Source organism: Purpureocillium lilacinum, assembly GCF_023168085.1.
Source record: "Purpureocillium lilacinum CBS 284.36 DNA, scaffold_7, whole genome shotgun sequence".
NCBI classification, from domain to species: Eukaryota; Fungi; Ascomycota; class Sordariomycetes; order Hypocreales; family Ophiocordycipitaceae; genus Purpureocillium; species Purpureocillium lilacinum.
In genome coordinates, this window is record NW_027072117.1 from 910,346 (window position 1) to 936,478 (window position 26,133).

The 26,133-nt window shown below is 56.1% G+C and overlaps 7 protein-coding genes across 7 annotated transcripts; 6 read left to right on the forward strand and 1 right to left on the reverse strand.

Annotated features, from left to right (window-relative positions):
• Positions 1-513: 513 nt before the first annotated feature.
• PLICBS_009190 (uncharacterized protein) lies at positions 514-4,009 on the forward strand (the record flags this gene model as incomplete). Its single annotated transcript, XM_065601577.1, has 8 exons — positions 514-561; positions 650-831; positions 887-1,231; positions 1,285-1,405; positions 1,475-3,056; positions 3,308-3,492; positions 3,562-3,839; positions 3,925-4,009. 8 exons carry the CDS (start codon positions 514-516, stop codon positions 4,007-4,009), a joined length of 2,826 nt encoding a protein of 941 aa, XP_065457649.1.
• A 359-nt stretch (positions 4,010-4,368) lies between these two features.
• PLICBS_009191 (tryptophan--tRNA ligase, mitochondrial) lies at positions 4,369-5,729 on the reverse strand (the record flags this gene model as incomplete). Its single annotated transcript, XM_065601578.1, has 5 exons — positions 4,369-4,823; positions 4,878-4,996; positions 5,071-5,200; positions 5,254-5,334; positions 5,432-5,729. The coding sequence occupies 5 exons, from the start codon at positions 5,727-5,729 to the stop codon at positions 4,369-4,371; spliced, it is 1,083 nt and encodes a 360-aa protein (XP_065457650.1).
• A 1,850-nt stretch (positions 5,730-7,579) lies between these two features.
• On the forward strand, positions 7,580-9,672 carry PLICBS_009192 (uncharacterized protein; the record flags this gene model as incomplete). The annotated part of the gene is made up of 4 exons (XM_018323710.1): positions 7,580-7,655; positions 7,711-8,803; positions 8,899-9,160; positions 9,244-9,672. 4 exons carry the CDS (start codon positions 7,580-7,582, stop codon positions 9,670-9,672), a joined length of 1,860 nt encoding a protein of 619 aa, XP_018176889.1.
• A 3,872-nt stretch (positions 9,673-13,544) lies between these two features.
• Positions 13,545-14,357, forward strand: PLICBS_009193 (uncharacterized protein; the record flags this gene model as incomplete). Its single annotated transcript, XM_018323711.1, has 2 exons — positions 13,545-13,721; positions 13,785-14,357. 2 exons carry the CDS (start codon positions 13,545-13,547, stop codon positions 14,355-14,357), a joined length of 750 nt encoding a protein of 249 aa, XP_018176890.1.
• A 2,571-nt stretch (positions 14,358-16,928) lies between these two features.
• Positions 16,929-18,939, forward strand: PLICBS_009194 (uncharacterized protein; the record flags this gene model as incomplete). The annotated part of the gene is made up of 4 exons (XM_065601579.1): positions 16,929-17,007; positions 17,074-18,528; positions 18,583-18,621; positions 18,692-18,939. 4 exons carry the CDS (start codon positions 16,929-16,931, stop codon positions 18,937-18,939), a joined length of 1,821 nt encoding a protein of 606 aa, XP_065457651.1.
• A 1,054-nt stretch (positions 18,940-19,993) lies between these two features.
• PLICBS_009195 (1,2-dihydroxy-3-keto-5-methylthiopentene dioxygenase) lies at positions 19,994-20,639 on the forward strand (the record flags this gene model as incomplete). The annotated part of the gene is made up of 3 exons (XM_065601580.1): positions 19,994-20,023; positions 20,088-20,459; positions 20,502-20,639. 3 exons carry the CDS (start codon positions 19,994-19,996, stop codon positions 20,637-20,639), a joined length of 540 nt encoding a protein of 179 aa, XP_065457652.1.
• A 645-nt stretch (positions 20,640-21,284) lies between these two features.
• PLICBS_009196 (uncharacterized protein) lies at positions 21,285-22,377 on the forward strand (the record flags this gene model as incomplete). Its single annotated transcript, XM_018323714.1, has 2 exons — positions 21,285-21,392; positions 21,472-22,377. The coding sequence occupies 2 exons, from the start codon at positions 21,285-21,287 to the stop codon at positions 22,375-22,377; spliced, it is 1,014 nt and encodes a 337-aa protein (XP_018176893.1).
• Positions 22,378-26,133: the final 3,756 nt, after the last annotated feature.

Below are 26,133 nucleotides of genomic sequence, written 5' to 3' on the forward strand. Positions count from 1 at the left end.
GTACCCTGTATTTTAGTATGAGAATCAAGGCAATACATCGAAATCTGGCCTTGACTACTTTCGCAGCGGCTGCTTTGCGTTTGCAGTCATCCACGCTGTGTGCCGGCACTTTGACGACAAGCTGGGCTGGCAGTATTCCTCGAGTAGCAGTTTGCCTGGCGGGCCTTGAATAGAATCGCCGCATTGGAAATTCCGGTAGTTGCTCGTCAACGCTATCCGCCGCTGCGCGATGTCAATGCGACTTGTCGCGCACGAAGCAGTTCGGGGCGCAGCTGGTGGACAAAGGCCGGTCCGTCGTCATAACTTCTCCCCCCCCCCCCCCCCCTTTTTTCGGGCGGCCCCAGACAAAAGAGCCCCTCCCTCCCTCCCCCACCACCACACACACCACACTCCACCACACCACCCACCACTCAAGGACGTTATGACCTGCTTGCCGCCCAAGCTCCCAGAGTCAGCACCGATCGACCGTGACTAGGCATGGCACCATGATACTACGCAGAGCAGACAGCAAAAATGCAAGACGAGCAGCCTGTCCGACTGAGCCTTGACCAGGTGGAAACTGTCAGTGTCGCTGCCCTATAGACGCCGCCTCACGCTCTGCCGGCGTCGCTCACCGTTGTCGCTGCTGCTGACTGACCGCGCATTGCAGTTGATTCTGTCCCTCTACCAGGCAAACCCGCCAGAGGTTATTTCCAAGGCTCAGGCTACGCTGGCCTGGTTTCAGGGCTCGCCGCAGGCATGGCCCATGATCCACCAGCTTCTGGAGCGGCCCGATGACAAGGTTAAGTTCTTCGGCGCCCTCACCGTCATCATCAAGCTGAATAAGGAGAGGTGCGCATCACGGTCCGCTCCGAGGAAACTTGGGTGCTAATTTACTTCTTCACAGCTCCTCTTTGAGCGATGGCGACGCCACGGAGCTTCTTGTGCGGCTCGTGGAATGGTATTCGCATTCCCTTGCCCGCGGACGTTCCGGCTCTCTTGTATCAAGAAAGCTCTCGTCTGCCATTGCCACCTTCTTTCTCCACTTCCATCGACTTTGGCCTGCATATATCCGCCATCTCCTCGTGTGCCTCGCTGCTCGTCAATCTCTGGACCCTTCCTCCGTCGATGAGACCGTCGGCACGGCGGATATTCTTGCTCGCCTGGACTCTGCCCAGCTTCAAGCCGTCACCTGGGTGGTGACCAGCGTCATGGAGGATGCCGCTAGGTTCGATATGAATGCAGCAAACAAGTGAGATCTGGCTCCCCCGAGGCATAGTTCTTTCCGCTGAATGTCTGTTCTAGCGCCGGCTTGTACGATGCGGTGATGGAGAACACAACGGACGCAGTCGCCCTCATGGCGGTGTGTCTGTCTCCTCACCTTGGAGATCCCGCTGCCCACGGCGATGCCGTCAAATGCCTGCAGGTATGCCTCGTCGCCCCCCGCGCTTCCCAACTTGTCACACGTCCATGGCTCACCTCTTGTCCAATTCAGTCCTGGGCCACATTTGCGCAGAGAGCATCGCCAGGACACGGCAATATAGCGGCGTCTCTGCGGCCGCTCTTTGAAGCCGTTATCTCGTCCCTCTCCAACACTTCTCTGTTTGATGCGTCGGCGGAACTTATCGTCGACGTGTTGTCAAACTATCCGTCACTCATGACCAACACACAATACGAATATCTGGCCACTCTCTTTACAGCCCCGTGGGCTCAAGAGCGGTACGAGAAATTACTCCAAGGAGACTTTGATTTCGATTCTGTTCAATTTGGGCATCTGCTGCTCGGCTTCGGGGAGGCAAAGGCGGAGGCCCTTATCCAGGGCAGCGATGGAAACGGTCAGCACCTCCTCTCACTGTTATGTGGCCTCCTAACAGCAGTTGGCTATCCGGTCGCCGAGGACAGGATATTCGTGCCTGCGGTCGAGTTCTGGTCAACCTTCGCGGAAACAATGGCGGACTACATCCACCTAGACGGACACGAGACGTCGTCGCCGTGGGCAGCCTCCGCCATGGCCCAGCTCCTCGAGGCCGTTTCAAGGGCCTGGCAGAAGATAACGTATCCCCCTTCCGAGGAATACAGCCAATGGGATTCTGTGGATCGCATCGGCTTCAACGATGCTCGCAAGGACGTTATTGACTTTCTTCAATCTGCCTACACACTGGCCGGCCCTCAACTTGTGGCGACATTTGCCGATCTCACCCTTTCAGCCCTATCAAGGTCGGCCTGGCTTCCATTAGAAGCTGCCGCATTTTGCCTCGGCGGCCTGGCAGACTGCGGCAGGGACGACGTTCGGTTCGACGCGGCCCTCACTCCGGTCTTTGCGTCGCCCCTCTTCTCCGTCCTTCGGGACAACAGCCAAGGGGGGGTCCATCCCAGATCACGACAGACTTGCCTGTCCCTGATTGAACAGTACAACGAATACTTTGAGAGGAATGTGGAGTTCCTCGCTCCAGCACTGCGCCTCCTGTTCACCTTGCTAAGTGAGCAGTCTATGGCGGCATCTGCATCCAAGTCTATCCTGAGACTGTGCTCTTCTTGTCGGCACCACCTGTATTCAGAGACGGAAGGATTCTTGGACGAGTATGCAGGCCTGATTGATGGTCGCCAGCTCGATTGCATCTCCAGTGAGAAGGTGCTAGGAGCCATTGCTTCCGTTGCGCAAGCTATACCGGATTCCTGCCAGCGATATCGGGCATGTGCGAGGCTTCTGGAGTTCATCTTCCGCGATGTTTATCGCTCCCGTCACTTCGATGCATCGTCTGCCGCTGGCCAAAATCCGTGTCAGGGGCTACGGTGTTTTGACAGCACATCGGACGAGCACCCTAGCCTGCATTTAGGCTTGAGAGCGCTGAGGAGCCTTGTCAGCATTGGGAAGGGGTTTCAATCGCCATCTGATTCCTCGATCGACGTTGACTCAACTGGCCGTCAGCTTCAAGTATCGAGCGACGGGCTGGAAATGCTACATGCGCAGATCATGAGAATCCTTCAGGAAATGGAGGGAGCGTTTGGACAGAGCTCTGAAATGATCGAACTGATCAGCAGTGTCCTGCGTAGCGGCTTTTCGGAGAATGAGCCGGGTCCGTTTGTTCTCCAGCCAGACATGGTGACCCGATTTCTAACCAGCCACACGGCGTCGACGACTACAGTGGGCGTTTTCGTGAGCACGGCGTGCTCGTTCGTGAGCTCACTGCAGTCCCATGAAGTCCCCAGCCGCGAAGCTATATTTTCCACGCTCCTTATATGGGATATTGGACTCCTCAGGCAGCTTTCAGGTGCGTCCTAACCTCGGCGGCCAACTTGGTGATCAACCCTACTCACAAAAAGCCAGAACCGGAAAACGATCCTGAACTGTCGCAGAACGGAATCGAGTTCGCTTCCCGCTTGCTGAGCAAGTCGCCTGTAACTGTGCTATCGTTGCAACCGTCTGACGCCACCGAGTTCCTCTTCTTGTTTACACTGCGCGTGTTAGACGGCAAGGAACCGCTGCCCAAAGGTGCAGCTGCAGATTTCTGGGTAAGGGACAACCCGACGCTTGCGTTCTTGTATGCTTGAACTGCGGTCCGTAGCTGACTGGTCTGCTAGTCTACTTATGTGAGCCTCACCGGCAACGAAGAACTGCAGCAGGCCATCAAGGGCTCTATGGTGACCCTCGGGCCACTCTTGGCCCAGAGTCTGGCCAGGAATTTCGGGGGGAACGCTTCCCGGAGCGAGCTCGATAAACTAAGCGAGCCTTTGAAGAAGCTCGTCAGCAGGCATGCTGGTGCCAAAGACTGGCTGCAGACCGCGCTCAACGATGGCTCCTTTCCGAGCAGCAAAGTCAGTGCTGAACAGAAATCCGCGTTTGTGAAGAAGGTCATCAGGTACGCAGTATCCATATTCTCATCTTTCCGCCCGCAGGCCAGGGTCGGCAACACCAGTACGCTGACATGACATACGTGGTTCCAGCTTAAGAGGTGCACGGGCGACCAACCAGGTAGTCCGTGACTTTTGGCTGTCGGCCCGCGGTAGCAACTTTGCATACGTCTCGTGAACACCTCGGGCCAAGTTGGCCTCCCTGAACGGCACCTCCGAGGGTTGTGTGCGAGAGAGTGGGTAGAGGACTTGGCCGAGGACATTATTTGCCAAACAAACCCCATGGAGGCACGTTGGGGATCCGACAGTGCCACGTCAAGCCGCGCCAGCATAGACTAGACGAGCAACATGGTGTATCAAGCGGTAGCTGCAGAGTAGCACGAGGATGTGCAAGCACGAGGATGTGCTTTTCGCACGTCTCTACCCGGTCCTTTCGCGATGGTGATGTAGCGGTGACATTTAATGTACATGTACTGTTACAGGGTTGTACAAGGTTTCAGTGTCCACGAGGTGGGAGCTGCGCAGGTTGGGACGGTCTCAGAGGCCTACAGCGGACCTGACCAGTTCCATCGTCTCTTCCGCATTTTCCCTCGCCTTGCGCGCACCTTGCGCCTCGACATAGTCAAGGTAGGTACTGTCGCTATCCAAGAGCTCGAGGAAGCGGCTCCTGATGCCATGGAGACCCTGGGTGACAGAGTCTGCAACCATGCCCTTGAACTCGCGGGGATGAGTCTGGCTGTAGGCGTTGGCCAGCTCCGCGGGGGTCCGCTGCTGCGCATCAAATATTGACAGGATGTCGAGCAAGTTGGAGATGCCTGGCCTCGTGGCCATGTCGTACGAGATGCCAGCGTGGGAGTCGGTGAGCGCGGAGGAGATCTTGGCACGAATCTCATCCGGTGTGTCTGTGATGAGAATGCGCGAGCGCTCGCTCTTGTGCGACTTTGACATTTTGGAAGTGGGATCTGTGAGTGACATGATGCGGTGTACGGGCGCTGCAGGCGCGTGTCAGCTGGGACTCTGCATTGCTGACCTGGGGAGCTGCGTACGGATCATGGTCTCCGGTTGCACGAGGCAGGGCCCGTAGGCGTGGTTGAAGTTGGTGGCGCACTCGCGCGCGAATTCCAGATGCTGGGCCTGATCGTGGCCGACGGGTACGTGTGTGGCTCTGGCGGTGCAGGCTGTCAGCTCGCGACGGCTTTTTTTTTGGGGGGGGGGCGGGCTGCGAGGAGCAACGCGTACCGATGGACGAGGACATCGGCGGCCTGGAGGACAGGATAGGCAAAGAGCCCCAGTTTCAGGCGGGAACTGACGGGCTGGTCCTCGATGTGGGATGAAGGCGACAGGCTGAGTTTTTGCTGCGCGTCGGGAGCTGGGCATTAGCTGGTGGTGATCGATGGGCCGTGACATATGCTGTGCGCTCACCTTCCACTGCGTCATCCTCGATAGGTAACCGACGGATGCCGTGCAGGAGAGAATCCACATGAGCTCCGAGTGCGCCGGGACCTGCCGCCCGCCAGTGTCAGTCGGAGGAATGATGGAGCAACAGACTCGAGGAAGCAAGTGAGTGGGTGGGCGAGTGAGTGGTTGAACCGAGGGTCACCGACCGAAGACTGGTAAAACAGGGTGCAGCGGTCGGGGTCGATGCCTATGGCGAGCAAGGCAGCCAGTGCCTCCCTCTTGTGCCTCCTGAGTCTTTCGGGGTTTTGCGGAACGGTGATGGCGTGGAGGTCGACGATGGAGTATATCAGCTTGGTGTCGGGCTTCTCCTGGTGCTGCAGGCGAAGCCACTGCCGCAGGGCACCGACATAGTTGCCGAGATGGGGCACGCCGGTGGGCTGTATGCCGGAGAAGACGACCCGGGCCCGCGGCAGTGCCTTGCTCGCGACGGCGCGCTGCATCGGGGGGCGGACGGCGGAACTGGGTATGTACAGCAGAGGGTCTACGGGGATCGCAGGTAGAGAAGCATGTCGTGTAAATTTACGAGCTGGGAGGCATGAGGTGTCGTTCGTTCGACGACCAGGGGGCCACTACAGCGGGTTTGGGGGCCCCACCCGCTTGACCTCGGGCGGTCTACCCTACACACGCGATCCGGCGAGCCCGCGATGCTTGTGGACAGGCTGTGTCGTTCATCTATTATTCTGGGTGAGATTTTGTGTAAGTGTGCGTGTGAAATGGGGTGTGTGTGAATTCAGAGGTGGGAAGGGAAACGTGACGGCCAGTGGCCTGCTCCGGGCCATGTGTTAGTGGCGCAAATCGGCGGCATAGTGAGAGTGTTGCGCTCACTCGGGGAGTTGGCATGAATTACCTCGACTTGCCCAGGCCCCTGCACACAACACGGACAGAACCTGGCCTGCTTGGAAAGGTCAACGGCAGCGCATGCCCGGCAGCCGGACCCCTGCGACGTGGGGCTCCGGTCCCGCGCCGGCGGGCAACGCAACGGCAAGCCCGGGTACCGTACTCGACGATACGCTTGTCCAGGCCGAGCAGGTCCGGAAGTATGGACGGATCGGAACGTGCGACGCCGGGAACGACGTCTTGCAAGAAGCTCTACAGTCCCGTGTCTCGTCAAAGGACGTCGGGACCGTCGACTCTCTCTCTCTCTTTTCTCTCTCTCTCTCTCAATAATGGCAGTGGCACAAGGTACAGCACACCGTTAACAGTTCACCGAGGAGCCCGGGTAGGTACCTACCTTAGTACTAGGTACGCGCCCAATTGGCCGCTATAAGGCAAGGTACCCAAGGTAGAGGCAAGAACAGCCAGGTAAGTGTGCCTCGTACAGGGCAGCCAAGGTTGCTGAGGGCACGTCGTCTTCGCGTAGGTAGAGACGCAGGCACTTGCCTGGGTTGGCTCGCCTCACACTCAACCCCACCAAGAAGGGACAGGAATAAGAGAGACGGGTTCTCGCGTCCGGCGTCAAGTAGGCAGCCGACTTACGCATCCATTACCTAAAACCACCGGCTAGGTACCGTTGTCAACTTCCCCTTCCCGTACATGAGGTACATGATAGGTAAGGTACCAGTGGATGGGATGCCCGGATGGGGCATCGTAGGTACAGGCGGCGAGCTGGGCGCGCAGGGGAGCTGGCCGTAGAGCCTAGGCCCCATCCAGCAAGCCAGCAGCAGCCCACCTTCCGGGCGCAATGCAAGAGCCGCTCCTTTCCGCCCGCCTGCCAGTGCCAGGCAAACCAGGCCCCCCCCCCCCTCCCCCCCCCGGGTGGCCCCTCCAACCCTGGAAGGAAGCTGCAGGCCACTTTTTGGCGCACCCTCCTACCCGCCCAGGTCGCCCGCTTCCCCGCCAGGAGCCCCGGCGGCGACGTGGGGTGGGGTTCCTGCCTGTGCCCAAGGATTCCAGGAAGCTCCCGTCATCGTCAACACCACCTTGTCCATACCGCGCCACACAATCAACTTGCCCATGAGCTAAATACCCACTGGGACCTCCTGCCCGACCTCGCGCACCCCAATCCTTTGGTCTGCCACACGCGTCCAGTCTCTGCCATCCACGTCAACGCACGGCAAGGTCAGTAAGCCCCAGTCCTCCATGTCCGCTCAATTGCAGCCTGGCAATTGCCATGCTGACCAGGCCGTCACGCCAAAGACAGGCCTCGACGACATAGCTGTCTCCATTGCCCGTCGAATACTCGTCCATGGTGTCGCGCCTGGCCGCCGCCGCACTTCGACTCACAGCTAGCTCGAGCTACCGCTTGCAACCTCGCCCCCTGTATCCCAGCCTTCGTCCGTACACTACGGCCATGGCCAAGGTCGATACCTCGTCTCGGCTTTCTAAGCTGAGGGCTCTGATGGAAGAGCGAAGCGTTCATGTGTATAGTGAGTTCACCGAACCTTGCGTGCGCCAGCATGACTGACACTGCAACCAAAACAGTCGTTCCGTCCGAAGATAGCCACAGCTCCGAGTACATTGCCGACTGCGATGCTCGACGCGAGTTCATATCGGGGTTCACCGGCTCTGCAGGCTGTGCTGTTGTGACGCTCCAAGCCGCCGCCCTGGCCACCGATGGACGCTACTTCAACCAGGCCTCCAAGCAACTCGATGATAACTGGACCCTGCTCAAGCAAGGCCTCCAGGACGTGCCGACGTGGCAGGAATGGGCCGCCGAACAGTCGACCGGTGGCAAGACTGTTGCCGTCGACCCTACTCTTCTTGCAGGCCCGGCCGCCAAGAAGCTTGCCGAGCAGATTCGCAAGGCGGGTGGCTCAGACCTTGTAGCCCTCGATGATAACCTGGTTGACCTTGCCTGGTCTGACGGCCGGCCCTCGCGCCCCCGCCTGGCCGTCACAGTCCTAACCGATGATGTTGCCGGAAAATCAGTTCAAGGCAAGATTGCCGATCTCCGCCAGGAGCTGGCCAAGAAGAATTGCCCCGGATTCTTCGTTTCCATGCTCGATGAAGTGGCGTGGCTTTTCAACCTCCGCGGCAGCGACATCCCTTACAACCCCGTCTTCTTCTCCTATGCTACCGTCACCCCGCACGCGGCAACTCTCTACATCGACGAGTCCAAACTTGATGAAGGGTGCAAGGCGCATCTGGCCGCCAACGATGTCAACATACGTCCTTACGATGCCTTCTTCCCCGACGCCCGGGACCTGCATGCTGAGATTAGCGAGAAGAACAACGCCGCAAGCGCGGCGGCACCCCAGATGTTCCTCATGTCCAACAAGGGCTCGTGGGCACTGCAGAGAGCTCTGGGAGGTGAAGGGTCAGTAGAGGAGATCAGGAGTCCCATCGGAGACTCAAAGGCCATCAAGAACGAGACCGAGATGGGGGGGATGCGGGCGTGCCATGTGAGGGACGGCGCAGCCCTCATCGAATATTTCGCCTGGCTGGAGGACCAACTCGTGAATAAGAAGGCCACGCTCGACGAGGTCGAGGCCGCCGATAAGTTGGAAGAGCTGCGATCCAAGAAGGGCCACTTTGTTGGCCTGTCCTTCCCTACAATCTCGTCGACGGGACCCAAGTAAGTCGTCAGACACAGCGTCTTTACCCCAATGCCTCGAGACCACGTGGCCGAGGCCTTCCGCAAGGGACTGACAAGCCACTTTTCTACTCTAGCGCGGCAATCATCCACTACGGCCCGGAAAAGGGAAGCTGTGCGACAATTGACCCAGGGAGCGTGTACCTCTGTGACTCGGGAGCCCAGTTCTTGGATGGCACGACTGACACGACGCGCACGCTGCACTTCGGCAAGCCGACCGAAGCTGAGAGGAAAGCGTATACTCTGGTGCTTAAGGGCGTCATTGGTCTCGACACGGCCGTCTTTCCCAAGGGCACGACCGGCTTTGCGCTGGATTGTCTTGCCCGCCAGCATCTCTGGGTGAGTCTTTTGATTGGCAGCCACCGCACACGCAGCCGCTTGCGAAGCAAAGAAAGCACCAGTGACGGCTGACCATTTCTCAGAAAAACGGCTTGGACTATCGACACGGCACAGGTCACGGCGTGGGCTCGTACCTCAACGTCCACGAGGGTCCGATTGGCATTGGCACCCGAGTCCAATACACAGAGGTCCCGTTGGCACCCGGGAACGTGCTCTCCAACGAGCCGGGCTATTACGAGGATGGCAAATTTGGAATTCGCATCGAAAACATCATGATGGTCAAGGAGGTCAAGACGGAGCAGTGCTTTGGGGACAAGCCTTATCTCGGGTTCGAACACGTCACCATGGTGCCTTATTGCCGGAACTTGATGGACACGAGCCTTCTGACATCGGATGAGAAGGACTGGGTCAACGCATACAATGCTGAGATTCTGGCCAAGACCAAGGCGTTCTTTGAAAGCGACCCTCTAACTATGGCATGGCTTACTCGAGAGACGCAGCCCTTGGAATGAGGAATAGTCAATAACAAGATCTCAGTATGCTCAATGCGGGCGCCCTTAAAGGCGGACGAGTGCTGCCAGGATGAACGTGGCGGCAAACGAAGACGTGAACCACGGGTTATCGGCGGTTACTCTGGTCAAGTACGAGACACCGGGCCACCGCTGCGGGTTTAAGCCTACCGCCCTGGGTAGGTCAAGCCCCCAGCGAGAAGCAATCTTGAAGCGCACAGCGTCAGCCCGTGAAGAACAAGGAAGCCAGAGGTGGGGGGGTCTGGGCAAGTGGAAAGGGGTAGGGCTCCCCGCCAACGCAGGTCCGTACATGAATGGAGAGGACTAGCAAGCCGCCCAAAAAGACGAGAGTTCGAGAAAAGAGAGCGACCACGACGCCAGCGGCAAAGCCTATGAGCCAGGACCTTTTAGCCTCTCTAGAAGGGGATGCTGGGGATGAGAGAATGCGCCGAGGGCCGGCAAGCTTGGGCATGGCCAAGAGAAGAGACGGCGGCCGGGCTTGAGGAAGAGGTAGGTAGGTACCTGCAAGACTGCCGCTGGAGACTTGGCGGACCATATCCGGCGATATGGTGGTATCAAGAGACCGCCGTTGCTGCCGGGGTTGGCGCACGGCTGGCGTGTCGAATCGAACCGAAGGGCCTGTGTAGAGGATCGTGGCGCCTCCGATGATGCTGGGGGCTGCGAGACGTCGCGCGCTGCGCCATGCGCCGGAGCGCAGTATCCTGTTCATTGATGCTTACTTTTTGCGCGCTTCGAGTGCTGGCCGTTGGGGCTTCTTCTTGACGTTTTGACTGTTTGGTGCAGTGAGGAAGGTGAGTCGCGCCGGAGGTCCGGGGAGGGACGAAGCGGTGGATTGCCCGAGGTAACAAGCAGGTAGCAGCTACGGGCACCCGTGTCTGAAGCAACACGGCCCGCCAACGACGGCGAACTGGAGGAGCCCCGAATGACGTCATTCACGCGACCTCGACTGTGGAATTTCCGTCCCAGGCACTACACGCCGTTGCGCTACAGTATTATACTCGAGCTAGCTGCGAGCTCACGATTAATCCGGCCCACACCAGATTCGCTGGGCCTCTCCTCCAGAGCCGGTGCCGGCCTTCTTACCACTCCATACGTACGTGGGAGAACGACACGTCTTACCTTCGTACAAGATGTCCGCCTCGCGCAACGCCAACGCGAAATATGACATCGAAACGGTATCAGTGGCCATTGGGCCCACAGGTATCTATTCTCGAGATGCATTGACTGTGCTACATCTCCGACGCAACCAATGCAGCGCTGAAATGACATCGGACGGAACAAAGGCGTCTCGCCGCAAACAACCGCTTGGAGCTTCATGCTCTCCGTCATCGTCCCTAATGTACCGTTCCTGCCGCGCCACGGGCCTCGCCGCCGCCTGATCAAAGCCCCTTGTGCAAAACTCTACAAGATCCCAGCAACACCCAAATTCAACACCGGCGACGCCGGCTGAGACACATGCTTACGTGCCCCGGATATAAGCCCCAGTAACGCCACGCGTGTAGACAAAGCACACCAACGCCAGTGCGTTAAAAGAAACAAGACAAGCTGCCAGCGACGCTGCGTTCACAAGGACGCTGGCGCGTCGAACCGTCTTTACCCGAGGCCGGCCCAGATGCCTCGAATACGCCTTGCAAGCTGTATGTCCTTTTGCATTATCGTGACTCTCTTGGCATGGACGGCGCAGAGCTGGGCATCCTCAAACAGATGGACCATGAATGCCTCGGCTGCTTCTTGCAGAGCTTGAATTGCTTGGCTCTGCCACCTAAACTCTCGTCCCCTCGGCCGGCAGTTCATGCCAATTTCTCGGACCTAGTCGCGTGGGAAGCGCATGTCAGTGACCGATCAAGCGGGATCCAGCAAGGCTCAAGGTTGGGACCTACCAGGCGCATGAAAGGGAGCTTCAGGAGTAACAGCTTGGTGCCGCTCTGGTACTGGCGGATCTCGCGCAAGGCAACGGTTCCAGGGCGATAGCGTCTCTTTTGTCGTATGGGGACAGGGTCGCCGGCTAAAAGAAGGCAACGGGCGCCCGTTGTTAGCTCAGGCGCATCGGACGCGGGAAGCTGGCATGCTTGGCGCAAAGAGCTCGACTCACCTTGTACATCGCCTGGTCGCGTCCGACGGGCGGTTGTTACGCCAGAAGACCTCCGGGCTTTGGGCGGCATCGCTGCTGCAGTGCGGATGCGGCGACGGCTCTCTGAGGCGCTGTGTGGCAGGCGGGTTCGGAGGATGCTCTCGGGGAGCGCGGCGGGATGGAGGAGGGATAATGATGCTATGTCGATGGAGAGAGAGGCGCGCGGTCCAAGCAAGGCAAACTCGTCGGCGTGCGAGGTGAGTGAGGCGAGGCGAAAATAAAATAAAAGCGCTGTATTGTAGCGATGAGGGCGACGATGCGAAAATGCAAAGGGAAGGAAGCGGAAGCTCCAGGGCTCCTTCCGGGTTGCGAGAGCTTGTGGGGATTGAGACGCGCGCAGGCGCGTTGGCGGCGCGTGGCGGGCGGAAATCAATTAAAAGCTGCCCACGCCACGCCACGCCACGCCACGCGCCCCAGCCCCGCGACTTTTTCGGGTGCCGGGCCCAGAAAAGGCGGCGGCTGGGGCCCGCTTCTGGGCGGGCACCTCCGGCAAGCAGCAAACACCCACGGATGCGATGCGACATGCATTCATGCACTCGTACATGATACACTCACCCACGTCCCAGCCACCGGCAGCCGTGCATCAGTCGAGCAAGTGAGCAAACATTCGATGGCGCGCAAACACCTCAGCAGCTGCGGCGGGCAATCTAGGGCCAAGTTGGCTGTCGTAGCGCATTGTAGGTCCTGGCGCAGGCAGACAGAGTCGGCAGTTGTCAATGGCATTCGCACTTGGTCCAATGGTTCGACCACGAGACTGGCGCAGCGCAACAGATGAAGGGCATTAAGTAGCACCTCGGCTTGCTCGCGCCTGACCACCCCCGGGGCGCTTGCCGGGCGCACGCCCGCCCGCCCGCCGCGACCGTTGCATCCGGTCGTCTCCACCTCCGCTCCGTGGGCGTTGCGGGCGTTGCGGGCGCCGGGCGGGAGGGAGACTTGGGCGCCCTCAACCCGGCAAGTCGGGCGACTGGGGACTGTGCCCACCACCGTAGTTATTATGTAGTACTGTATTATGTATCATGTAATTGTATCGTACTTTTGCAAGGACTCGAGGTGGAACCTGACACTGCCTCGGGTGATCCCACGGGACATTCAGGTTTCTCGCCTCAGGTGAAGTAGGCACGTTGTAGGTACCGTAGGCAGCCGAACTGCGCTGGGCTCACCTGCACAATCGGTAGGAACAGTAGGTACGAAGTAATTCCAAAGTACCTACTCCGTGCCTGCCGCAGAATGCGGCGTGGGTGGGAGAAAAAAAGGCCACCTCGCATCACAAAGGGTCCAGGTGTCTTCTTAGGTAATAATAGTGCTCGGCATTCTTACCCAGTGCAAGGTGCCGGCCCAGGGGCCTGCCTGACCGTGCCCGCGCATCATCCGCCACCACTGCGTCATTGGTGATACGTCGCCTCTCAACAGCTTTGGAGCGTCTGGTCCGCATCGGCTCTGCTAACCCATCCATTAACGCAACACGCGAGACCCGGTCGCATTCCCGGCCGTCACGATTGTACGGGACTTGGTTCTCGCCGGCCGCTCGCACGACGGCGTCAAAGCCGCAGCCGCCTCGACTCGGCATCGCCCGCGTCATTGCCCGTTGCCTCCTCGCTTGCACGCCGCCGAGCGAACCAGTCCCCGTCCGCCGAGCCGAGCTCGCCCGCCGACGGAAGCGTAGCCACCAGTCTGTCAGTCGCGAGTCGCCGACGACAATCGCATACATCGCGTACATGAAGCCATGGACCAAGTCATGGACGGCGGCCGCCTGCCCCTAGAGGCATGGTTCTGGGAGATGCCCATGTGCACGCGCTGGTGGACTGCCGCCACGGTGCTGACGAGCGCTCTCGTTCAGTGCCACATGGTGACGCCCTTCCAGCTCTTCTACAGCTTCCGAGCCGTCTTTGTCAAGTCGCAGGTGCGTGTCCCACTCCTCGTCTTGTTCACGACCCAATGTCGCTGACCTAGTCTCCCTGCGCAGTACTGGCGGTTAGTGACGACGTTTCTCTACTTTGGACCCTTTTCCCTCGACCTCCTCTTCCACATATACTTCCTTCAGCGGTATGCGCGCCTCCTAGAGGAGTCGTCCGGCCGGTCGCCTGCGCATTTCTCCTGGCTACTTCTCTACGCCATGGCGAGCCTCATCGCGCTGTCGCCACTGGTCTCCATGCCATTCCTGGGCCACCCACTCTCGTCGACCCTCGTTTACATATGGTCGCGACGCAACCCAGACACGAGGCTAAGCTTTCTTGGCCTGCTGGTCTTTACGGCGCCGTACTTGCCCTGGGTCCTCATGGCCTTCAGCCTCTTCATGCATGGTACGATCCCTCGCGACGAGATCATGGGCGTGGTCATCGGCCACGTCTGGTACTTCTTCACCGACGTATATCCGCCACTGCACAACGGCTCACGGCCGCTCGACCCTCCGGGGTGGTGGAGACGCCTCTTCGAAGGCGGCGGCCCGGCCGACTCTGACAACGGCATCAACAACGACGTGGCTGCCGCTGGCGCCAGGGACGCTGCCGGTCCCGTCATGCCCGGGGGAGTGCAGTGAGATGGGATCCCGGGATGCAATTGCGAGTTTGCACTGGCGCGCGTGGCCGCTGGATGCTTGTACATACATAGTACGAAGTAGTTGGGATGGCTTTGGTTTTTCAGCGTGGCGACGACGTGCGGCCGCGTTTGTTTCGACAGGCATTGGCATTGCTACAGGGCGTTTACAGGACAGAGGTCTACGCGATTATTCACATTAGACCCGCAGCAACACTTTATGGAATCGTTCATGGACCATTGCAGTGCTGTACTGTGCGTCGCAGCACTACGAGTACACCAGACATTGTGGATTGGAGGGGTTGTGGCAATGATCCGTACGGAGCAAAATGACGCAAGCAGTCACGGCCACGTCTCGTCTGCAACGCTGACGGGAGCGCAGCCAAGGAGGCTGCATCGCGCCCGTTTCCGATGCTGGCGCATAGGGGAGTACTCGGTTACAACCGTCTGGGCATCAGTGTCAGCTCAGGTTACACGCATTGGCGACCGGGCCAGCACGGGTCGTATCGTGTCTGCCGGCCCCCGATCCAGGGGCAGGACAGAGCGGACGGGAGCCCGCGCCAAGACGTGGCTGATGTCGTCAGTTGGCGACGCCTTCAAATGCGGCCTGGAGGAGCGCGCGGGACAGCGATGGCGGCCTCGATGATTGGCGAGCAGGTCTTTGCGTGGCAGAAGCGAGGCGACAAAGGACAGTTCCAGACGTTGCCAAGGGCTGGGCAGACGATCAGCGGGCTCTTGGCTGCTTGCGCGAGTCGGGGGGCCGACGACTATTAAATACCCTGACCTGACCTGCTCTCCCGGCTCTCTCGCGCGCGTCTCCCTGGTCCGTTCCGGTCCCATACATTAGGTGTGTTGGCAGGACACGCCGACCTGCGACTGCGAGTCCATCTTCTGCGACACGGAGGCATTGTGTGGACGGACGATGGTGAGTACCCAGGTCGGGATCCCACCCATGCATGCGCCCATGGACTGTCCGACTAATGCGTTGCATGCACAGCGCGTCGTCGACCCTTGGTCAGACTGTCCATCGCCGGAGATGGAATAAGGGCGCCGCCAACCGACCGAGCCATGGAGCTGCCGGTCACCGGGGGATGATTCCAGTCGGCCCACCACCCGTCAGACGGCCTCGTGGCGGCGCTGCAGGCCGGGAAGGCTCTGCTCTGCTGTGACAGATGCGAGGTCAGCGAGAATTTTTGCTGTCGCGAGAGGAGACGAGACTGCGCCCGACCACGACGTTTGGATTGCCCGTCGCCCGTCGCCCACTCGTGCCGCCGTCTGTCTGCGAGGTGGTCATCCAACGGACCAACGCGGAGAGCCGGAGCGAATGACGCCGCGCGGACAACCCACGGGCGGCGCCTGGCGCATCGACGCGGCTCCGCAGTGGTGGCCCAGGCAGGCCGCGATGGTTCCGCTAGCGATGCGCGTGGGAGCAGCTCCGGGCAATGGCGCGGTCGGGTAGCTGGGCCGAACCACGCACGTGCGTGCCGCGACACGATGGACGGGCGGAGGGGCCGACAGCTGGTGCTGGTGCTGTGCCCTTTCCCCCCCCTTCTTCTTCTTTGCCTGGTCCCTTGCCGATGGTGTGGTTTGGTGTGGTGGTGTGTGTGTACTTCGTACCTGGCCTTGGGACCTTTTCTGTCTGGGCTGCGTGCGGACGGCCAGACCAACAGCCGACACGCAAGGTATTTTTGAACTCCCGCATCTTCTTGGGCATAATGCCGCAAGGGCTGACGCCTCATCCATCAGCCAGCCGGACGATGCCGCATCAGACGAGGCAGCTGGACAGGCAGACAAGCAGAAAAACAGACAAACGGGCAGGCTGAGGCGACGCACGACACGGGCAGCTCAGCACTCGCTCGCGGCAACGCCCGCACGCGACCGAGCGAGACGAGGCGCGGCGTGTCAATGGTCGACATGTAAGCATGGCCGACAAGCTTAACGAGCTAAAAGACAGTCTCGCCGGGTTCCACCGTTCGGTCGACCACTCTGGCTAGAAGTTCCGCGCGCTCACGCGAGCCATTCGTCCCCATCGACGCCTTCGAGACCCCCCCTGGCCGCCCGGGCGACCCCTGGCCCCGGCCGCTAGTCGCCGCTTCCAACGTCGCGCAGCACCCACGTGGGCTCCTCCGCGAGTGTCATAGGAGAGACGCCGCCGTGCCTCGACCTCGCCGTCCCGGTTCAGCACAATGCCTCGCCTGCGCACACGACCACGCCGTTCGCCACTGCTGCTGCATGCATTGATTGCCTGCAGCCTTCGGTGAACCGACGGAGCCATGTGGGGGACAGACAGGTAGCAGCAGCCGATGGAGTCCTGGCCCGTCGTCTCCTCTGCTGCCCAGCGTGGACGGATCCTGGACGGCATGGCCTTTGTATAATATAAAGCCCGCGCGCCGCGCCCTCCCTGTCCGCTCCTGCTTCTGCTCTCCTGCGATGCGAGTGAGATCAGCGAGAGCCCGAGACGAAAGCGCCAGTCCTTGCTCGTCCGACCCCGAGGTCCCGTCTCCTTGTCCTTATCGTCCCCTCGTCCTTGATCCGGTTGTCGCGAGCGCCCCAGGGCCTCTACACATCACTGACCATGGCGCTCGAAGAGTACACCTACGTCTTCGTCATCGGCACCTTGTTTGCCATGCTTGATGCCTACAACAATGGCGCCAGTGAGTCCCGTCCCGTGCCTGTATCCGTCGCCCGCCCCAACACCTCGCTGACATGACGCCCACCAGACGACGTTGCAAACTCCTGGGCCACCAGTGTCTCCTCCCGGTCCATCTCCTACAGGCAGGCCATGATCTTCGGCACCATCTTCGAGATGCTGGGAGCCATCACCGTCGGCGCCCGCACCGCCGACACCATCAAAAACGGCATCATCCCCAACTCAGCCTTCAAAGGCGACGCTGGCGTCCAGATGCTCGCCTTCACCTGCGCCCTCGCCGCCGCCTCGTCGTGGGTCATGTGGTGCACCCGCCACTCCGCCCACGTCTCGTCCACCTACTCGCTCATCTCCGCCGTCGCCGGCGTCGGCGTCGCGACCGTCGGTGCCTCCAAGGTCCAGTGGGGTTGGAACGACGGAAAGGGGCTCGGCGCCATCTTTGCCGGCCTGGGCATGGCCCCCGTCATCTCGGCCGGCTTCGCCGCCACCATCTTCATGCTCATCAAGCTCGTCGTGCACATGCGCAAGCGTCCCGTCGAGTGGGCCGTCTGGACCTCCCCCTTCTTCTTCCTCATCGCCGGCACCATCTGCACCCTATCCATCGTGTACAAGGGATCCCCCAACCTCGGCCTCAACAAGAAGCCCGCGTGGTACGTCGCTGCCGTGACCATGGGCACCGGCGGCGGTGTCGCGCTCCTCTCCGCCATCTTCTTCGTCCCCTTTGTCCACGCCAAGGTCATCAAGAAGGACTACACCGTCAAGTGGTGGATGTTCGTCCAAGGCCCCCTGCTGTTCAAGCGCCCGGCCCCTGCCGATGCCGACCGAGCCAAGGTGCCCAACTACGCCGTCGTCCAGGACGAGCATGACGACCAGACGCTGGCCGGCTCGCCCATGTCTGTCGGCGAGGATGGCACCCACAAGGCCGTTCCCGCCGAGGCGCCTCTGACGGAGCCTGCTCAGGACCACGAAAAGCTGGCCGCCAAGGCCGAGGCCACGCAGGCCACGTACAAGGAGCTCGTCGCGCAGGGCGAAAGCCGCTTCCACGCGCGCCTCATGGAGAAGCGCGGGCCCTTGGGCTGGGCTATGCGAACCCTCCGCGACAACCCCATGGGCGCCGGCCAGATGTACGAGCTCCACAACATCAAGATCCTCGCCAAGCGCATCCCTGCCATGGTCGTGGTCGGCGCGCTCTACGGCCTGCACTACGACATCCACGCGGCGCAGACGGGCATCGCCGGCACCCCTGAGGGCGACCGCATGCAGCGCGTGTATGCGAACGCCGAGAAGTACCCCAACGAGGTCGAGCACACCTACTCGTTTGTCCAGGTCCTCACTGCCTGCACCGCCTCCTTCGCGCACGGCGCCAACGACATTGGCAACTCGGTCGGCCCATGGGCCGTCATCTACTCAGCCTGGTCTACCGGCAACGCGGCTGCCGCTAAGGCCCCCGTGCCGGTCTGGCAGCTTGCGGTTCTCTCGGCCACCATCTCGCTGGGTCTCATCACCTACGGCTATAACATCATGAAGGGTGAGTCTGGCATGCCCTTTCTCTTGAGGGCCTCTCGCTGACACGGTTATACAGTCATGGGTAACAAGATTACGTACCACTCTCCGAGCCGAGGTTTGTCCCCCCCCCCGGGTTTCTCCCCTAGGCTGCTGTGAGGAGTGCCAGCGACTGACTGTATCTGCAGGGAGCTCCATGGAGATGGGTGCCGCCATCACGGTCCTGGTCTTCTCTCAGTTCTCCCTCCCCGTGTCGACGTCCATGTGTATCACGGGCGCGACGGTCGGTGTCGGTCTGTGCAACGGCACGCTCAAGGCGGTCAACTTTCAGCGAGTCGGCCTGCTGCTGCTGTCGTGGATCATGACCATTCCCATCGCCGGCACCATCGGCGGTGTGCTCATGGGGCTGTTCCTCAACGCGCCCCATTTCAAGTAGGCGGGCGAGGCGGGCTCGTGCCAGTTCTTGTTTTGTACTGTGGTTTATAGCGGTCGGCCTGCAACACAGAGGCTCGGATATGCTGCAATAGATTGCTGCAATAGATTGACATAATGATCTCCGGATGGTGCAGAGATTGGTCATCATTGGATGCAATGGGATGTAATACAGTGCAGGTCGCCCAGTGGGCCCGATGGCATGTTTGGCTCCTGACTCCGTCATTTCTTGTCGTACCTCCAACCACGAGCCATCTTGTACTGGTGTGTTAGTAGCGTCGAGCCTTTGCTACCTGCCTGCCCGGGCAGCCGAGCACGCAAGCCCGCCGTGGAGTGTCGTGCTGGTGGCGGTTGAAATGGAGGAGCCCCGTCTGCGCGTCCCGTCTGCTCCAGGGACCGGCAGTAGCAGCTTTGGGTGCCTGCACGTGTACCTTGGGTGCTAAGGTCGCACCGCCCGGGCAGCGGGCACGCACGGCACCACCACCATCTTGGAACTCGAAGGCTTGAGGCAAGGGAAGTATTGGCATTTCAATCGTGGGGGCTTGACCGCGCCTTGCGCACAGCATCTGATAATAATGCACCAAAGTTCCGTGCCACGGAGTCGCAGGCCTTGGTAACAGCTTGTCGTGCACCCTGCCAGCGCCCCGAGGTTGTACTGACCTTGGTACCTGGAGGTACCTTATGTACGACCACGGAACTCCGCAGTCGATGGGAACCTCCGGACAGACCTACAGAGCCCGCCGCCGATGGCGAGGAACGGCGGGGCTGGCACTCACCCACCAGTGGCTCCGAGACACCCAATCAGGTGGCGCTCATTGCGCCAGGTTCTTCATCTTTTGGCTGCCGGCACTTTTTGTGCCGCTGACCGTCTGACAGCAGGGCCGTTGCGAGCCCAAACGGAAGTCGCTCGTTGCCTCGCTAAATAAAGTACCTTGTCCTGCTTCACCTCTCGTTCATCTGCGCCTCATCCATCTCACGTTCTTCGTCCACCTTGCGTCTACGCGCCATCACCGAAATAGCTCGCCTTTGCTTCGCTCGTGTGTCTCTGCCTCTACAGCATGAAGGCGTACATTTACGACAACCTGCCGGTGAGTCGCGCCACGACGGTGCCAGGCGGCCACGCAAGTCTACTCACGAGTCTCATGCCTCCAGGGGGACCAGCGCCTTCCGCACGACTCGGGCCGGGCCGTGGGCGAGGATGAGCTCCGCGGGCTCGGCGTCCTGTACTACCGCTTCCCCAGCCTCGAGGGCGTCGACAAGCTGGCCGCCGAGCGGGGCTACAAGAACCGCGATGAGATCACCGTGTCGCCCGAAAAGATGGGCGACGTCTACGAGGACAAGGTCAAGATGTTCTTCAACGAGCACCTGCACGAGGACGAGGAGATCCGCTACATCCGCGGCGGCCAGGGCTACTTTGACGTGCGGACGAGGGACGAAGACTGGGTGCGCGTCCAGCTCGAGAAGGACGACCTGCTGATCCTTCCCGCGGGCATCTACCACCGCTTTACGACGGACGAGTCCAACGTGAGTACTCCGGGGTGAACGGACAGTGTCACGTCGCAGGAGCTGACCGGCCAAATCAAGTACGTCCACGCGATGCGCCTGTTCAAGGACGAGCCCAAGTGGACGCCCCTGAATCGGTGCCCGCAACTGGACGACAATGCGATCCGCAAAGAGTACGTGGGCCAGTTCCTGTCCGGCTGAGGTGGATGGGCGCTGTGGGCATGGTATTGGAGCGCCGTGGCCGTGTGCAAGGAGAAGCGCAGGGCTGCTGGCTAGACTGTTATAAGACAGTTTGGTGGTTCTAGATGCAAACCCTTTGCCACGGTGGCAGCGCGATGCAAGCGCGGCTGGGCCGAGCGACATTCAAGAGGCCGTCCAGCTCCTAGCCTCGTCTCGCTCCTAGCCTAAATAACGAATGAGTACATTACGATTGCAGGTGAGCGACGCTCAGTGGCCCTTGGCACTCACTCACAACTAGGTGCGTAGGTCCCTGTCTCGCGGTGCTTGGACGGGACGGAACCTTCAGCACACGCAGTGCATGACCCGCCAACCCCGCCATCAGGTACCCGGAACGAGGCAGGTACCTCACCCCTCCACACACCCCTGTGAGCCTCAGCAACACCCCGCTCCCCTTCCAGGCACCCCCCGAGCTTGCTGTACCTTGGCGACAAGTACCTTACCTCCCCGCGGCAGTGGCCGTGCGTGGGGAGCTCCAGTTGCAACGCCGGCCGGCCGGGCGGACGGAACGCGGTCTTCCTCCAACATCACCACCCTGTGCCCTCCCGTCCGAGACGCCGACCGTTGACCACCGCGCGCCACGAGGCGCGCCCCGGTGCCTAGTCGCACATGGAGCCGCACGCATCCGACGCCGCCGACAGCAAGCCGCGACTCCAGCTGCCGGCAAGCTGCGACCCGCCGTCGGCGAGCTCACCTGCGAAGCAGCTCGTATGGATCGTAGGTCGCTTTGCTGCGCGCCCACCCATCCGCGATGCTCACCGGCCTGACTGATTTGATCCGCGTCGCGTGTGCATAGATCTTCGGAGGCACCGGCCACATGGGCCGCTCGCTGGTCAAGTGTGCCCTCTCCCGTGGTGACCTCGTCACCTCGGTCGGCCGCGTCTTCGAGTCCCGCCCCGAAGACATGGCCGGCATCCACGCCAACTGCCTCGGCACGCTATGCGATGTTCGCTCCCGCGATTCCGTTGGCTCTGTCGTCCAGCAGACCCTGGATCGCTTCCGTCGCATTGACGTTGTCGCCAACTGTTCCGGCTACGGCGTCATAGGCGCCTGCGAGGACCAGGACGAGCATGACGTACGCAACCAGTTCGAGACCAACTTCATGGGCACCGTCCACATCATTCACTCAACCTTGCCGTACTTCCGCAGGCAGAACACCGGCCGCTACCTCATCTTCAGCTCGACCTCTGGCGCCCTAGGCGTCCCGGGCTTGGGCCCCTACTGTGCCTCCAAGTACGCCGTCGAGGGTCTCATCGAGGCCATGCTATATGAGACGGATGCCTATAACATCAAGGCGACCCTCATCGAGCCCGGCCTCGTCAGGCGCGATGAGCCCGACACCGGGGGGAACCCTCTACCCACTTGGGGCCACTTCCTCATCAAGCCTCCCAGCGACGACTATGCTCACGCCACCTCGCCCGCGCTCCATGCCAAGAGGATGGTGCAATGGCTCGGCGATCGCCAGCCCACTAGTGCCGTTAAGTGCGCTGAGCTGGTTTGGCAGCTGGCTCACTGTTCCTACCCGCCTTTGCGCCTTCTCCTCGGGAGCTACGCCATCGAAAGCATCCGCGACCGTATGCGCTCCGTCACGGAGGAGCTGGAGGATTGGAAGCACCTTAACTTCCCCGCGCCTCAGGATAGCGAGAAGGAACCGAGTCGAGATGACGGCCCGGACGACCGTGCTATAAATATTATATCTTAAGGGAAGATATGACCTTTATTATTATTATTATTATTATTATTATTATTATTATTATTATTATTATTATTATTATTATTATTATTATTATTATTATTATTATTATTATTATTATTATTATTATTATTATTATTATTATTATTATTATTATTATTATTATTATTATTATTATTATTATTATTATAGTAATAATAAAGTTAAGGTAATAATAATAATAATATAAAAAGAATAATATTAAAAAAAGAAAAAGACTTTTTTTAAATATAAAGGAAAGCCTTTTTTATATAAATATATTAAATTAATTATTAATTATATAAATTATAAATATATAAGCTAAATAGCTATTATATAGCTCTCTTATTTAATAAAGGGTAATAACTTATAAATTAACTCTTAATTAATTAACTATTAATAATTATATATAGCTTAATTAATATAAATAATAATAATTATACTTTATTTTAGGCATTAAGGGCGCCTTATTTATAGTTTTACTTAGATCTATATTATTCTATAAGGGCTATATACTCTTATAAGTAAGGCCCTTTATAGCTATATATAAAAAGGAGGAAAGGGGTAATATTAAGGGTTAGTCCTTAAAGTCCGAGCTTAAGCCTAGCTTAAGCTACCTATTAAGTTATATAATACTATAAGGTAGAAAGGGGCGCTATATAAGGAAAAAGAGTACTATAAGTATAAAAGTAGCTAGCTTATATAACCTTATTTTACTTCTTTATAGTATATTTAATATTAATAAGCTAACTAGCTCTTACTTATTAAAGCTAGCCTTATTATATTTTTAGCTATAAAAGCTAGTATTAAATTAATAGAGAGACTATTAAATTAAAGGCTAGGTCTTTTTAATTATATATAAAACTTTTCCCTTTTTAGTCTAGAGAGGATAGAAGATTAAGTAATTTAATACCTTTATTATTTCTTTTATCTTATTTTATTATTACCTTTCTTATCTCTTATATCCTTATTTCTTTATTATTTCTATCTTTTATTACTTTTATCCTTCTTTCTCATAGGTTATAAGCTTAGGTTAGCTATATCTATAGGAAAGAGAGGTATTACTTTAATATATGCCTTTCTCTATTTACTTATATAGCCTTATATATTAAGTAAGGCTAAGTAAGGCTAAGTAAGCTAAATAAGCTAAATAAGCCTAGCTAATGTATTAAACTAAGCTATTAGCGGGCTATTAACTAAGCGGCTATATATATAAGGAGCTTAATAAATATTATTATAGAGATATTACTCTACCGTACCTTTTAAATAAGGGTATACTTAGTTTAGCTAAATAATAAGTAATATTAAGCCTTATATTACTTCTTAAAGTATTAAGTAGTTTATATATAATATATATTCTTTAGTAAATATTATAATAAGTAATAAGAAATATAATAATTAAAAAGAGAACTACTATTTACTTACGCCCGTTTCTCTATTTACTTATACCGCGTTACGTACTAAGGGTAGCTAAGCTATTAGCTATAGGCTAAGCCGTTAACCCCTAGCGGCCCGGCTATACTTACGTATATTAATAGCATAAGGTTATTATACGTTATTAATGCCTTTATACCTAGATTTAATAGTTAAGTATAGCTTCTATTAAACCCGACGATATAATAGGTTATATAGTATATATATTACTATATCTTATAGAAGGTTAACTTTTTATATATAATTAAGTAATCTATAGTATTAAAGATAAAAAGTCTAATAGTCTCGAGTAAAGTTATTATATATTCCTTACTTCTATAGTACTAAGAAATACGAGAAAGAGAGCGTAATGCCTAAGAAGGCTATAATAGACCTTAGCGCTATTCTTAACGATCTAAATACGATTATTAATCTTATAGGAAGATACCCTATCTTAATCGCCTATATAAACGGAGAAACGTTTTATATTATTAATCTTATAGGCGACGACTTAATAGGTAACTTAAGAAGTAATTTTCTAGATATTAATACAATTATTAATAGGGCTATAACTATAATAGTTATTAATACTATAGTTAATAATGCCGCTATCGACTTATCTAATAGATAGCTTACGTTACCCGAGTTAATATATATAATAGCTCGTACTAGCCTTAATTAAGCTAGCGCTCTTTCTCCGGTTTCCTTACCGTTAAGCCCTCTAACTACCTTTAACGGTAGCTTCTAGCCGGCTTAAGACCTATAAGACTATTATCGTAAGCAAGAAGATAGAAGTAGTAATAGCGATAAGAACGCTATCTCGTAGCTAACTTCGACCTTCTCTATTACTATATTTAATAAGGGCTTTTAGCTAGCTTAAGACCTATAAAACCTCTATTATTAGTAAGACTAAAGGACTACTAGCGATAGCGATAAGAATTTCGCCCTATCTCTAACTCTAACCTCTTCTTCCTTAGATAATAACTCTATTACTACCTTTAATAGAGGCTTTTAGCTAGCTTAAGATCTTTAAGATCTTTACGAGTAAGGCGAAGATAAGATATATAGTAGTTACGAAAGCTATAAGAATAGTAATAACGAAGCCTATAGCGGCAATAAAGCCTATAGCGATAACGAAGCCTATAGCGGTAATAAATCTAATAACGCGAACGAAGCTAATAACGAAGATAACGGAGATAATAGAGATTATACTACCCGATAGATTTTAGTACCTCTTATCTTATAAGTATTTAATATATATAAGGACTTTATAGCTAGCTTTTAGGGCTTCTATCGTAAGAACGATATTAGTATTGTTATTAAGATTAGTAATAACTAACGAAACTTAAGTAATAGCGTTACTTAAGCTACCTATATTATCTTCGAATATAACTATAGTCGGGCTTAGCTATTAATAAGTACTAGATTAAAGGCGACTATTTTATAGAAGATTGACTACCCTTATTTAATTAATATATCAAGTATTTATACTTATAATATAGGGCGTTAGAGTTAGACTTATTAAGTTATTAATCCTTATTATAATTATAGTTTATCTCTCTATATATTAATATATAATATATACTATTAATAGACTTAAAAGTAAAGAGAGATCGAGAAAGATATCTTAAAAGCTAGTACTATTAGCGTATATTAAATAGACTCGATTCTTCGCTAACGCTTAGCTTTAAAGCGATAATTTTTTTAGACCTATAATATTTATAATAACTATTAATATATTCATAAAGAGACTCTTAATAGACTTATATTAACGTAAGTATTTATCTAGATCTTAGAGGAAGAGAAGATTAAGTACTTTATAAAGTATAATACTAAGAACTATATCTAAGGGGTTTTCTAGACCTATCGTTAGTACGAAGAGATATAGAAAAAGTTCCTAGAGGTTCTTAGTCTTAAGAATATAAATAAGACTGAGTAGTCTTATTTTCACACACGCATTTCTCTATTTTCACACAACTCCGCTGCCAAGGCCCGTACAGCCACTAAGAGCCCCTGTCACGAGCGCTAAAAATAGGCCTGCCGGGGTGCTACAGTGTCATTCCAGCGGCCTGCGCACGTAGCCCGCTGCAGCAACTGAAGGCATGGCAGGCTGCCGGGCTGCGCGGGCTGCAGCAGGCAATTAAGGCCATCGCGGGCTGCACGGGCTGCAGCGCAATTGAAGCCATCGCGGGCTGCTGGGCTGCGCGAGCTGCAGCAGGCAATTGAGGCCATCGCGGGCTGCACGGGCTGCAGCGCAATTGAAGCCATCGCGGGCTGCTGGGCTGCGCGGGCTGCAGCAGGCAATTGAGGCCATCGCGGGCTGCACGAGCTGCA